Below are 15,777 nucleotides of genomic sequence, written 5' to 3' on the forward strand. Positions count from 1 at the left end.
TGTACACCTTAAAATTTACCCGACACTCAATTTTGTAGAGTAATTCACCCTCAACTACAGGCAGTCCTCATTATAAGTCAGCAATGGGTTACAAAAGTCAGACTTTTTTTCTTACAGTAAGTATTGTGAACTGGGGGGACTTGCACATCAGCATTATAGACAGGAATGGAAATTTGACAGGCATGTACCTGCAATTTACAGGAGGATTCAGAACAAAATGGTTGATAAAAAAAAAAAAGAGCAACTTATAACAAGAACTTACCACACATACATTCAGCTGTTACTGCCAATGCTAAAGAAAAACTACCTGACCAAGAAGAGACTTTGCTTATGTGGACTACGTGAGGCATTGTGGACGGCAGCGGTGTTTCCCTAAGACACGAGTGAGGCACTGATTGTGTTAGGTTTGGTTAGGTCTGACACTGCTACACACATTTCTGTACGAACATGAAGCCTCATCACACCTAAATAACTTGGTAGGATTTTACTTAAGAAGATCATTCTTAATGGCCTTCAAATTACCAAAGAACACTGTGAAATTCTGAATATGTTACAAGAAGCTAAATATCAAATTGCATTAGGTTTCCAAGGAACTAAAACCAACAAATAACTAAACCCTACTCAAGTAATTTATGTGAGAATAATCTTCACTTGTCACATTACAGTGTCAAGTCCAACTTCTGTCAATAAATGTACCATACTATATTTATATGGCAAAGCAATTTTCCTTTACAAAGAGACGGACAAATATATTTTACAATTCAATATGTACGAGATGGTGCCAGTTTACATCAAAATCTATGTACAGCCTTATAAAAAAAAAAAAAAAATCACATCATTCCTACCCCTAACAAATTTCACTATCTTGGCCCAAACAAGTTAAATAGTTCAAGCATTCCAGTGTATGAATTGGATGATTGTCCATCTGTAAGCACCACATCCTTAGTTTCAGACAAAAAAATATATATATATATCTACTGTTTTGCACAGTACTACAAGTACTATAGATGTTCTCCATATTCTGTACACTGGTTCGGCAATTCAGAGTTCAATAATATTTACACCCACCATGGTCTGATTCTTTTTTTATGTCTGTACCACCAGCACTATATCATTACTGATTTTTTCTAAGGTAATAATATATAAACAAGTTTCTTAATATTTTGCACTGTGTACAAAGTTTGAGGCTTGTGTTCCAGTTTGTGCCAACTTTAACAATGATGCAAAGCTGCTCAGACTTCACTCACTTCTGGTTCATGCCTCTTAAGATTCACACTAGGGAACGTTTGTCCATTTTCCAAACCATCAGTCTCATTACCTCCGACTGATATAGAGGGAATTTCCAGGCGTAGCCTGTCCCTAGTGTGTCGCAACTGACCAAGACTCGCACTCCCATGGGAAACTTGGTCTAAATCCTCTTGTGTTGAGAAACTACTATCACTTTCATTTATACTTGTACCTGGCACTGAGTCAGTTTTATTTTCATATCCTGTTTGTTTATCATTTTCATATTCTTCATGTCTACCATATCCATCATCATTACTGAACTCCAGACCACTTTGACGATCACCACTGCCCTGTCTGTCTTGTTCTGTTTGTTCAACACCACTGTACATCCTTTTGCCATCCAATTTATCTAATTCTCTGGAACCTGAAGTTTGCGCTCCAAAGATGACATCATAATCTGTTGGGCGTCCTGCTGGGAAGAAGTCTGAAGCAGAGAAGGTAGAACGAGTGAAGGTGAATGGAGACCCTGAGGATCGGATGAAGAACTCTCCATTGTCTACCAGAAACCCTGAAGAAAGAGTAATATTTAAAAATCAGACACTCATACTATCATCATCCTGACTCTTCTTCCCACCTAAAGGTGGGGTAAGATACAGAATTACCCAGAGATGTAAAAAGAGAAAGCATAAAACAGAGAGAACAGAGGAATAACCAACAGCATACCCAACAAAATGGTCATATTCACACTTGAACATTCAAGTTTTCACACTCCTAGCTCTCCCTCAGATGCATAACTACCTTCACAAATATTTTTGCATTTTTCTTCATTCAGGTACAGGAGATGCACTTCATGTACATCTATCAGATACAATCATCCTATCAATTACTGTACAAGGTTACAAAAGGGTTGCAAAATCCCTGACAAGTGCTTATCCAAAGTTCATCCAACTATTTGAATCCCTTGTTAGATCCCTACCTTTATCAACTTCATATCTCACTTTCTCACATACTCCCTTAATCTGCTTAGCCTACAATGGTTCCTCCTACCTTCAAACTCAGACACATACACCTTTTTCACCATGATACCTAAACTGTATACTGTACAGTATATTCTTTTCATACGACCATACTACCTGGGCACATTCTCTTATACCTTCCAATCAATGTGCATCCTTTCTTATGCTGTTCTGATAATGTTAAGAGAGAAAACATGTTCTAGGTTATACCAGTAACAAAGCTATCAATATTTTATATTTGCTGGAAGCATGCTTATTCTTTGATCATTAGCAGTGATGGTGACAGTGGACACTTACTCATTATTTTCATTAAATGTTAGGGATGTACCAAATGACCTATATGAATTCTACAATATGATAGAGATAATCAAGTGGAATAATTATACCTACACACAGAAATTAAGTTTATTGTGAAGATAAACCAGTTTTGGTCAGACTTGTACTCTCCTCAGGTATGAATAAAATGGGAAAAAATATGTATATGAAGAGTAAGTACATTTAATTCAGCATGTAGGAATAATTTTTCAATCTGAACAATTTTCAGTACTGAAATCAAGACACAAAAGATGATCAATACAAACAGAATAAAAACTCACACTTACAAAAGAAATAGGTCCAAAGTGATATACACAGTACTGGTAAAACTTCTCATATAAGAGTAAAGAAACTAATATGCTAAACAATGCTAAAACCAAACAAGTCAGACACCTACCATCACTGCTTTCATCGTAGGTCATGGACCCAAGACTATAGATGGGAGGAGGAGGGGCAGGTCGAGTTGGTTTGTGGTAAACATAATCTTCCATATCCCCTCCATCATCTGCTATGAACTCATCAGCTCCCAGTTCCCAGTCTGCAATATTAAAAAATACTGTGGTGGATGGGGGTGCCTTTATCCATTCACTCAATGTAGGGATGCCTAATGGTCTCTACACTGAGTGACAAACCAAATGGTTTCCTGTAACCAGGAAACCATTAACTATGCTAGGTGGCAACCATATAATGCAGGGTTTTTGGCCAGGTTAAGTCTCCCCCAGATTCCCCTATCTAAAATCACTTAATCATGGCAGTTGTTTCAGAGAGCCTTGGAGTACCCAATACCTGCCCAGGGCCCCAACCAAATGGGACAAATTTGGGCTGTCTGGACATTGCTATTCCCCACCCTGCCCTAGGGTGGGAAAGGAGGTTCAGAGGAAAAATAATAATAATAATAATAATAATAATAACAACAATCATCATCATCACCATCCAGACCTCTTTCCAACCCTAGGGCAGGGTGAGGAGTAGCAACATCCAGACAGCCCAAGTCTGCCCAATTCAATGGGCCACGCTTCCACTCATTCATCAATCAAGCCCATGGAATCCTGGCTCCAACAGATTGGCCAAAAAAATTTCACTTCTTTCTGCAGCTTCACATATACCTATCTGATAGAGTCAATCCAAATGCTGTCACATTAAAAGGGGGTGCCAAATCCCTAATTATGCACTTCTCTGCAGAAAATTCATCCAGCCAGCTCAGTCTCTTGTCAGTTCCTTAGCCTCATCAACTTCCATACCTCTCCTCCTCACAAACTCAACCACCATATCCCTCCACCTTCTTCTTGGCCAACCTCACCTCCTCCCTCTTTCAAAGTCACTCAGATATATATTTTTCACCACTCTATTTTCATCCATTCTCTCTACATGACCATACCATCTCAGTACATTCTCTTCGATTCTGGTGTCCAAAGACTTCCTCACTCTGCATCTTTCACGAATCACATTATTCCATATCCTATCCACTCTGCACTCCATATACATTCTTCACCAGTCTCATCTCTACTGCTCTTACTCTTGACTTTTCATTTTCACGTCACACCATAGTCTCACATCCATAAGCAGCAGTAGTATTAGATGTTCCCTAGGCAGTCTGGCCGAACAGCCCTGAGTCCCTAAGGAAGGCCACGGCCGAGACCGGGCTTTCCCACACAGCTCTCAAGGAATGTATGTTGTGTTGTTGGTGCAGGTGATTGTGTGCAATGCAATCTTCCATACTGTGCTTAATAGTATGGGGTGCTGTGTTGGATCCTGGACAGGCATCACTGACGGAGTCATCCAGCCTCTTCAGATAACTCAAGAGGGCTGGGTGATGCCCACATCTCAGCATGGCCAGGTGGACTCTGTCCTCACGAGGAAGATAGGATTCATCTATCTATCTATTGCCAGACGCCTCAATCCCGTTTGGGGTGGCCACAAACAAATCGCCTCCAAGTTGCCCTGTCCCCCGCTATTTCACTGCCCTGCTCCCAACTCACACTCCCCTCTCTCATATACCTCTCCACCCCATCCCTCCATCTCATCCTCGGCCTCCCCCTCCCTCTTCCCCCCTCCACCTCACTCACATACACTCTCTTCGTCAGTCTTTCACCCTCCATCCTCTCCACATGGCCAAACCACCTCAGTGTGTTCCTCATAACGCTTCCTATCACATCCACATCCACACCACAACGCTCCTTTATATCCTCATTCGTCAGCCTGTCTCTCCACGTGACTCCACAGGCTCCTCTTAAATAACTCATTTCCACTGCTCTCACTCTTGACTTGTGTCCTTCCAACAATGTCCAAGCTTCACTTCCGTACGTTAGAGTTGGTATCACAATACTGTCATGTAGTAACTTTTTCACTTCCATGCTCACTTCCCTGTTTCTTATCACTGCTTTCAAAGAACCAGCAACCTTTCTTCCCTGCTGTACCCTTTCAAGCACTTCACCCTTCAGAAGGGTGGATATCAGGAGGCTGTGCACGCAGCTGTGTGTTGTCTTTGAGTGACTGAATAGAGCGGTGAGTGATTTGAGAATGGATATGCTTCTGGAAGCTGGTCTGAGGTGGGCGAGGGGGGAGAGATGACAGTATTTGAGTGTGATATCGTGTGCTGGGTTTTGTTTTAATGTTCCTTGGTGTGTGTGTGGATATGCTGCCATGTAGTGTAGTGGATGGTGTGGGTTTGTGGAGGCTGCGGCAAGAATGTGGGTGTTTCTCATGTCTAGATGATCCTTGACTTTGAGGATTTTGGTTTCTTGGTCTGTGGATGCAGTAGCTGTGCAGCCTATGATTATTTTTAGGGCCTTGTTCTGTATGGCCTGTAGAGTGTTGTAGTGTGTTTTAGTGAGATTAGAAGCCCATGCAGGGCTTCAAGAATTCATCACTGAACATACAGTATATATTGTTTGTATACTGTTGTGGTGGTTTCTTTGTTGTGTCCAAATGTTGTATAGACAAGTGACCTCAAGGCATTGAGTCTTGGTGATAATTTATCTTTAATGTTTGTGATGTGTTGTTTAAATGACAATGATGCATGTTACACCAAGGATTTTGTGTGTGTGTGTGTGTGTGTGTGTGTGTGTGTGTGTGTGTGTGTGTGTGTGTGTGTGTGTGTGTATTTACCTATTTGTATTTACCTATTTGTAGTATACAGGAATTGAGCAATGCTCGTGTTGTCCTGTCTCCATATCCACATTTATCAAGTCTACCTTTACACACATGAATGTTTTTCTCATGCACCACCTCTTTGTCTAAGTCGTTCCAAATATTTAAGTATTTACCTAATATACCTAATTGTGATATACACGGAATGTACTATGCTCGTGGGTTTCCGTCGCTGTTTCTCAATAAGTCGAATGTAGCTTTAAACTCGTTTAAGTTTTTAGACTGGACGATCTCTTTGTCCAGGCTATTCCATAAGTCTATACTTCTGTAAGGAAAGCTATATTTCTTGATATCCTTCAAGCAGCTTGACTTTTTCAATTTCATTCTGTGTCCTCTTGTTGCTCTCTTATCCCATACAAACAGATCTTCTTTGTCAATTTTATCTACTCCCACCATGGTCCTGAACACCGCAATCATGTCTCCCCTCTTTCTCCTTTCCTCTAACGAAGGCAAATCCAGTTTTTCCAGCCTCTCTCTGAATGACAGGTCTGTCAGACTGGAGACCATCTTGGTTGCTGTTCTTTGTATTCTCTCAATCTTGTTTATATCTTTCTTTTTGTGTGGGGACCACACTACCGCTGCATATTCTAACCTGGGGCGGATCATGGCCACTATCAATTTTTTCATCATTTCCTCATCCATATAATGAAATGCTACTCTTATGTTAGTCAAGAGTTTATAAGTCTCTCCAACTATCTTGTTAATGTGCTTTTCTGGTGACAAACTATCTTGGACCAGAACTCCCAAATCTTTCTCTTCTCTCCTTTTTGTGATTAATTCATTACCCCAAAAATAATTCAGTGATGGTCTCCTGGTACTTTTACCCATTTCCAATATTTTACATTTCTTTACATTAAATTTCATTTCCCACATCCGGCTCCAATTGTGTATCCTATCCAAATCCTCCTGCAGTATTTTACAATCCTCCTCAACCTCTATCTTCCTCAAGATCTTTACATCATCAGCAAACAGACTTGCATAACTGTTCACTCCATCTACCATATCATTTACGTAAATCAGGAACATTACTGGCGCCAACACTGAGCCTTGAGGGACTCCACTTGTTACTTCCCTCCATCCAGACATCTTTTCCTTTATTACTGTCCTCATTTGTCTGTCTCTCAAAAAGTCTCTCATCCATTCCAGAAGTTTCCCCTTTAGTCCTCCTATATATTCTAGTTTCCACATTAGTCTCTTATGAGGTACCTTGTCAAAGGCCTTCTCTAAGTCTAAGTACACACAATCCACCCAACCATCTCTCTCCTGTACCACATCAATCGCTCTTGAGTAAAAGCTCAACAAGTTAGAAACACATGACCTTCCACTTCTGAATCCAAACTGACATTCAGCCTGTGTGTGTGTGTGTGTGTGTGTGTGTGTGTGTGTGTGTGTGTGTGTGTGTGTGTGTGTGTGTGTGTTCTTACCTAATTGTATCTTTACAGGAATGAGTCAAGCTCGCACTGTCCCATGTCTCAAACCATATTTATTGTACATATCTTTAAATTTGTGAATTGTTTTGGCACACACTATTTCATTCGGCAGTGCATTCCAATGATCAATTGCTCTATTTGGGAAACGAAATTTCCTTATGTCTTTATCATCTCTCTTTTTATGCAATTTTTTGCAGTGTCCTCTTGCTGATGCTTCTCCATACGTTAAGTAATCATTTATGTCTATCTTCTCCTTCCCTGATATTCATTTATATAGCATAATCATGTCACCTCTTTTCCTTCCCTCCTCTAGTGTTGGTAGATTCAGTTTATTTAGTCTTTCTTCATAGCTTAGATCCCTTAAGCTTGGTACACATCTTGTAGCGGCCCTTTGAACTTTTTCAATCTTGTCTATGTGATTTTTGAGATGAGGACTCCAGACTACTGATGCATACTCCAGGGTTGGTCTGATGAATGATGTTATTATCTTTCTTAACACATCTTCATTTATGTATGTAAACGTATTCTCATATTGGCAAGCAGTGTATACATGTTCCGTACCTTCTCACTGATGTGGTCAGCCAGAGATAGTCTGTTACTGACAATCACACCTAGGCCCTTCTCTCTTTCTGATGTGTGTAGGGTTTCATTTCCTAATGTATAATCCCAATCAGGTCTTTTTCTACTTTTACCAAACTTGATTACATGACACTTGTCCACATTGAATTCCATTAGCCATGTATTACTCCTTTCATGAAGTTTATTTAATTCTTCTTGTAGCTCTTTACAAGAGTCTGTTAATAATTCTCCTTTGTATTTTTGCATCATCTGCAAACATATTTAGATAGCTTTCATTTCCAGTGTTACTGTCTATATCATTTATATACACTAAAAACATGATTGGTGCCAGCACTGAACCCTGTGGTACTCACTAGTCACTTCTTTCCATGATGAGTAATTTCCCCTTAGTACTGTTCTCATTTTTCTTTTCATGAGAAAATCTTGCATCCAGCAATACAGTTTGCCTCGAATTCCACCTTGATGGTACAGTATCCATAAAAGTCTTTGGTGTGGTACTGTGTCAAATGCTTTCTTGAAATCTAAATAGATACTGTCCACCCATCCTTCTCTTTCCTGTAATGTGTCTGTTACTCTGTCATAGTAGCTCAACAGATTAGTAACACATGATTTTCCTTTTCTGAAACCAAACTGTCTTTCTGTTATCATACTGGTGTTCTTCTAGGTGATTTACCCGAGCTTTTCTTATAAGCTTTTCTAATACCTTGCTTACAACACTGGTTAGTGATACTGGTCGGTAGTTATGTGGATTTTGTCTATTCCCTTTCTTGAATAAGGGAACAATGTTTGCTTTCTTCCAAATACCAAGTAGTTTACCCTGACTCAAGGATTTCTTGAAAATTAAAAATAATGGTTTACTTAACTCCTTTGCACATTCACGTAGCACCCAACATGAAATTTCACCAGGACCATTTGCTTTTCCTTTGTCTAATTTACTTAGCTCCTCCTGTATTTCTTTTTCTGATGTTTGTATATCTGGTAGTATGTGTGGGGATGCATGCTCCAAACAATCCCTCCCAAAATCATTTTCCTCTGTAAAAACTGATTGGAAATTCTCGTTTAGTGCTTCACAAATATCCTTCTCTTGTGTATAGGTGATTCCATCGTCCGTAATGGATTGTATTTTATCTTTTACTTTGGTTTTGCTTCTGATGTAACAGTAAAATAGCTTTGGTTGATCACTACTTTTATTTATGATATCCTCCTCAAACTGTTTTTGGGCTTCCCTCCTTATTCTCGTATAATCGTTTCTTGCCTGTTTGTAATTATTATATGCCCTTTCACTATTGTGTGTTCTGTATCTATTCCACAACAAATCTCTTCTTTCTTTTGATTTTTTACATTCTGTATTGAACCATTTCTGTATTTTCTTTTCTGCTTCTTTGTGCTGTGGGATGTACTTCTGGACTCCTATTTCGTAAAGTTCACAGAATTTTTCATTCATAGCATTTAAATCTTGTCCTCTAAGCTCCTTTTCCCATGCAATTTCTAACAAGTACTTCTTTATGTCATGATACTTTCCTTTGTTATAATTTAGGCTCTTTTTGTAACTTTCATTGTTGTTATCTATGTCATATGTAATCCTGAAATTGCAATTTAGTACTGCATGGTCACTATTGCCGAATGGAGGGTGATATATTAAATTGTCAACATCGTTTTTTTGCCTAGTAAATATGAGATCTAGCATTGAGGGCACATCGAGTCCTCTTTTTCTGGTGCTTTCCCTAACATGCTGCGTTAGGAAAAACTCTTGCACAAGATCCAGCAGCTTTTGATCCCAACAACTTTCTTGGCTTATTATATCTAGAGTATTCCAACTTATATTTGTATTAAAATCTCCAGTTAGTATAATTCTTTTTTATTTCTCTTCCATTTTATGTAGTAATGCTCTTAAACTCTGAATTGTACTCTCCGCCAGGTCCTCACATTCGTCTCTTTCCCATGTGTCTGATCTGGGTGGCATGTACAAATTGGCTACAATTACTTTCCCTTCAGATGTATTTATCTCTACTGCAATCAGTTCTACTAGTGAGGGTATATCTAATTCTATTTCTTTGACTTTTAGATTTTTCTTAGTTAATATTATAATTCCTCCTCCTTTTTTTAAGTTCCTATCTCTTCTCCATATATTATATTCCTCTAAGTTTAGGATGTCATTGGATATCCTTGGTGTTAATTTTGTTTCAGTTAGGCATATTATATGTGGTTCATTTTCTCTGACATAATCATTCATCTCTAATAATTTAGATACTATTCCATCCACATTTAAGTACATAACTTAATCATCTTGTTTAGATACTTATCATGATTTGGTTCTACTACCTTCCTCCTTTTTATTCCCTCCCGTTTATGTACCACTTTCAATCCAATTCATTTTTTTCATTCATTGCCAGACACCATGTATCCCAAACGGGGTGGCCAAGGGTTCAGAGTTAATTGTTTTACAGGGAGGGGCACTAATCCTCCACCAACCCCACTTGACATGTAGGGATGCCAACAGCTTCTGGTGTTCCCAGGCGGTCACCCATCCAAATACTAACCAGACCCAACGTTGCTTAATTACTTTGTAAAAAAAAATGTATTCTTCTCCTCTTCTGATCTTCCCTCATTTTTTGTTTTTGCTTCCTCCCTCTTCTCTTTCAGTAATTCCAGTTCCTCTTGTGTTAGACATCTTTTTATCCATACATTTTTGAACTCTTCTTTTTCCATAAGATTCTTTGCATTTTTTAGTATCTCCTTCACGGTGTTTACACTCTGGAAGGTTACCTTTAGGGGTCTTGACTTGCTTTTCTTGTATTTCCCTAACCTTTTGTGTTCCTCTGTGTCTTTACTACAGATTTCCTCTGATACTTCTTTCAATATCTCCATTACATTTGCCATCTCCTTTTTGTCTCTTGAGATCTTGTTTTTTACTTCTTCCTCTTCTATACCAGTGATTACTATAAATTTGTTAATATCTACTGAATCTCTGACTAACTTAGGATTGTTTTGGATTATTCTTTTCACTTCCTTTTTAATGCTTTTTTCTTCCACCCTTGTTTCCAAGTCTTTCTTTACTTCCACATCATTTTTGTAGCTTTGCACAGCTTCATTCACCTGTGTAATCTTCTCCTCAATATCACTGCTCTGATCTATCAGACTGCTTACTTGCCTAATTGTCTCTGTATCATTTTTGAACTCTTCCATAATACTCTCGTGGTTGACTACTGTACTTGCCATTTCACTAATTTTCCTCCTAAGGTGTACCCACTTCAACTGCTAGCTCATTTATGGTTGTGTCTTTCTTGCTGACTTCCTTTCCTAATTTTTCTATTTCTTCCTTTTGCAAGTGCATCTGTATCTTCCATCTATCTATCTATCTATTGCCAGACGCCTCAATCCCGTTCGGGGTGGCCACAAACAAATCGCCTCCACATCGCCCCATCCCCCGCCATTTCACTACCCTGCTCACAACTCATACACCCCTCTCTCATATACCTCTCCACCCCATCCCTCCATCTCATCCTTGGCCTCCCCCTCCTTCTTTCCCCCTCCACCTCACTCACATACACTCTCTTCGTCAGTCTTTCACCCTCCATCCTCTCCACATGGCCAAACCATCTCAGTGTATTCCTCCTACTGCTTCCTATCACATCCATATCCACACCACAACACTCCTTTATATCCTCATTTGTCAGCCTCTCTCTCCATGTGACTCCACAGGCTTCTCTTAAATAACTCATTTCCACTGCTCTCACTCTTGACTTGTGTCCTTCCAGCAATGTCCAAGCTTCACTTCCATACGTTAGAGTTGGTATCACAATACTGTCATGCAGAAACGTTTTCACTTCCATGCTCACTTCCCTGCTTCTTATCACTGCTTTCAAGGAACCAGCAACCTTTCATCCCTGCTGTACCCTTTCAAGCACTTCACCCTCCAAACCTCCATCCTTACTCATCACACTACCCAAGTACTTAAACGTACTCACATTTTCCAATTCCTCACCATCCAACCTCGCTGTACATTCACTGACTTCACCTCTCTCAAAGACCATCACTTTACTCTTCCCTACATTCACCTTTAGATTCCGTTTCTTACACACTCTTCCAAACTCATCCACCAAGTCTTGCAGCTCTCCTTTGTCTTCACTCAACAACACAGTATCATCTGAAAACAACAATACAGGGAGTATCCAAGCACTACCATCTCTCACCAGGGCCACACCAACATCCACTACCCTACCTTGTACCTCTTTTATTACCCCATCCATGTACAGATTGAACAACCAAGGAGACATGACATCCCTGTTTCAACCCACCCTTCAAAGAGAAAAATTGATTCAGTTCACCATCCATACGCACTGCAGCCTTAGCACCATCATACATACTCTTCACAGCATTCAACAACTTCCCATCTACTTCATATATTCTTAATACTTTCCACAATCCTTGTCTATCCACATTGTCATATGCTTTCTCCAAATCCATGAAAGCCGCATACAACTTCTTTCCCTTCTCTAGAAACTTTTTCATAAAAATTCTAAGAATGAATATCTGATCTACACAACCTCTTCCCTTCGTAATGCCTCCCTGTTCATCTCAAACTAATTCCTCTGTTCTTTCTCTAACTCTGTCAATAAGTATCCTACCATACACTTTTCCTATTATAATAAGAAGACAGATGCCACTATGATTACCACACACTTCTTTTTCCCCTTTTCCTTAGTACAAGGGAATAATTATACCTGACTTCCAATCCTCCGGGACTCTACCTTCCTCCCAGGCCAATCTGCACATTTTCCACATCCATTCTATCTATCTATCTATTGCCAGACGCCTCAATCCCGTTTGGGGTGGCCACAAACAAATCGCCTCCACATCGCCTTGTCCACCGCCATTTCACTGCCCTGCTCCAAACTCACACCCCCCTGTTCTACTGTTTCTTAATTCTATCTATCTATCTATTGCCAGACGCCTAAATCCCGTTTGGGGTGGCCACAAACAAATCACCTCCACATCCCCCTGTCCCCCGCCATTTCCCTGCCCTGCTCCCAACTCACACCCCCCTCTCTCATATACCTCTTCACCCCATCCCTCCATCTCATCCTCGGCCTCCCCCTCCCTCTTCCCCCCTCCACCTCACTCACATACACTCTCTTTGTCAGTCTTTCACCCTCCATCCTCTCCACATGGCCAAACCACCTCAGTGTGTTTCTCATAACGCTTCCTATCACACCCACATCCACACCACAATGCTCCTTTATATCCTCATTCATCAGCCTGTCTCTCCATGTGACTCCACAGGCTCCTCTTAAATAACTCATTTCCACTGCTCTCACTCTTGACTTGTGTCCTTCCAACAACGTCCAAGCTTCACTTCCATATGTTAGAGTTGGTATCACAATACTGTCATGTAGTAACTTTTTCACTTCCATGCTCACTTCCCTGTTTCTTATCGCTGCTTTCAAAGAACCAGCAATCTTTCTTCCCTGCTGTACCTTTCAAGCACTTCACCCTCCAAACCTCCATCCTTACTCATCACACTACCCAAGTACTTAAACGTACTCACATTTTCCAATTCCTCACCATCCAACCTCGCTGTACATTCACTGACTTCACCTCTCTCAAAGACCATCACTTTACTCTTCCCTACATTCACCTTTAGATTCCATTTCTTACACACTCTCCCAAACTCACCCACCAAGCCTTGCAGCTCCCCTTCGTCTTCACTCAACAACACAGTATCATCTGGAAACAACAGTACAGGGAGTTTCCAAATACTATCCTCTCTCACCAGGGCCACTCCAACATCCACTACCATACCTTGTACCTCTTTTATTACCCCATCCATGTACAGATTGAACAACCATAGAGACATGACACATCCCTGTTTCAACCCAACCTTCAAAGAGAAAAATTCACTTAGTTCACCATCCACACGCACTGCAGCCTTAGCACCATCATACATACTCTTCACAGCATTCAACAACTTCCCATCTACTCCATATATTCTTAAAACCTTCCACAATCCTTGTCTATCCACCCTGTCATATGCTTTCTCCAAATCCATGAAAGCCGCATACAACTTCTTTCCCTTCTCTAGAAACTTTTCCACTAAAGATCTAAGAATGAATATCTGATCTACACAACCTCTTCCCTTTCTAAAGCCTCCCTGTTCTTCTCCAACTAATTCCTCTGTTCTTTCTCTAACTCTGTCAATAAGTATCCTACCATACACTTTTCCTATTACACTATGAAGACAAATGCCCCTATGATTATCACACACTTTTTTTACCCCTTTTCCTTTGTACAAGGGAATAATTATACCTGACTTCCAATCCTCTGGGACTCTACCTTCCTCCCAGGCCAATCTGCACATTTTCCACATCCATTCTATTACTATCTCTCCCCCATGCTTCAGCATTTCACCACACACTTCATCAATTCCTGGGGCTTTCCCCAATTTAATTTTCTTCATTGCTTCCACAACTATCCTTCTGATTTCTTCCTGTCTTCTCACCTCCCTCCTTCTCCCAGCCATTCCCCAGCCACTTATACTCGCATTACTTCCATCCTGTATGTTCAACAATTCCTTAAAGTGTTCTCTCCATCTGCTCACTTTTTCTCCCTTCTCCACTAGTAATCTACCATTTTTATCTTTCACTCCCCTGCTAACCTCACTTCCACCCTATCTTACTCTCTTCACCTCTTTCCAGAAAATTTTCTTACAGTCCCTCCACTTTACACTCAATTTCCTTCCAAATTCCTCATCCACTCTCTGCTTACTCTCTCTTACTAATCTTTTCACCTCTCTCTTTCTTTCTACATATAACTCTCTCTTCCGCCTCTCAACTTCTTCCACGCTCCTATTTCTCATCCATTCATTGTATGCTTTCTTCTTTTGTGCCACAGCCTGTCTCACCTCTTCAGTCCACCACGCTGTTCCTTGCACCCCCCTCCGTCTTCTCTTCCTCCCACACAGCACATCACATGCTGCACACATTTCTTCTGTAAATATCCTGCACACACCTTCCATGTCCCCCATCTGCTCCAATTCATATTTGCCCAATCGTTCCTCCACTTCTCTCTTATACTCTGCCTTTTTCTCATCCTCTTGTAACCTTTCCACTCTCCTTGCAACTACTCCTTCCTCTCGTCTTTCCCTTCTTCTATTCCTCCATCTTACTTGAATCCTAATTCTGGCCACCACCAAGTAGTGGTCAGAAAGTCCACTCCCCCAACCTCTCTCTTGCATCCATTACATATCTTCGCATCCTTTCATCCACACACACATAATCAATCATTGCCTTCCTTTCATTCAGTTCACCACCCACCCTTCTCATCACTCGCCATGTATACCTGTGGATCATTTTATGCCTGAAGAGGGTATTGGCTATCACCAACCCCCTCCCAGCACAAATATCCACTAACGCACTGCCATTCTCATCTATCTCAGCAGGCACACCCCACTCACCAACTATTCCATCCACCTTCTTAATTCTACTGTTTCTTAATTTCATCAATCTCATTTTGAAAAGCCGTCTCTAACCTATGTACTCGTTCAACCAGTTTGTTGTGAGTCTCAATTTCAACCAGTTCTTGGTAGAAATCATCATCCTGCTTTCTACCTTTATCCCTTTTCTTTTCCAAATTTGCTTTACTAAAGTATGTGGTCATTTTGCAGCACTAAAAGCGCATATAGTACTTACATTCCCTAGGGCAGATTGTAGACTAAACAAACATCAGCTGATTGTGCGCATTCTTGTGCTGCTTGTTTACTTTTCTGTTTGACCAAGTCTTACTTAAAACTTCTTCTTTTTTTTTATATTAGAACACCATTTAGTCTAACCTTGTACAGAGCTTGAATCATATAAAGATACTTATTAAGGTAATGCCGCTGGCCAAGTTGGCCAGGTATAGAGCGGTGTCAACGTACGTCTGTTCTCTCTCGGTGTCTCGATGTTCTTACCTAATTGTATCTTTACAGGAATGAGTCAAGTTCGTACTGTCCCGTGTCTTAAACCATATATATCGTACATATCCTTAAATTTGTGAATTGTTTTGGCACACACTATTTCATT

The 15,777-nt window shown here is 40.4% G+C and overlaps 1 protein-coding gene across 1 annotated transcript in view; it reads right to left on the minus strand.

Annotated features, from left to right (window-relative positions):
- Positions 1–1,042: 1,042 nt before the first annotated feature.
- The window catches only part of LOC145416709 (uncharacterized), a 264,720-nt gene continuing 249,985 nt past the window's right edge, over positions 1,043–15,777 (minus strand). Inside the window, exons 19-20 of the mRNA XM_080285643.1 lie at positions 2,956–3,096; positions 1,043–1,795 (exon numbers count right to left, since the gene is read on the minus strand). Coding sequence (XP_080141769.1) covers positions 1,233–1,795; positions 2,956–3,096 — 704 coding nt within the window. The 3' untranslated portion in view covers positions 1,043–1,232. The remainder of the gene's footprint in view (positions 1,796–2,955; positions 3,097–15,777) is intronic.

Source organism: Coenobita brevimanus, chromosome 107 (assembly GCF_032717465.1).
Source record: "Coenobita brevimanus isolate Jiangsu-jjx chromosome 107, ASM3271746v2, whole genome shotgun sequence".
Classification (NCBI taxonomy): domain Eukaryota; kingdom Metazoa; phylum Arthropoda; class Malacostraca; order Decapoda; family Coenobitidae; genus Coenobita; species Coenobita brevimanus.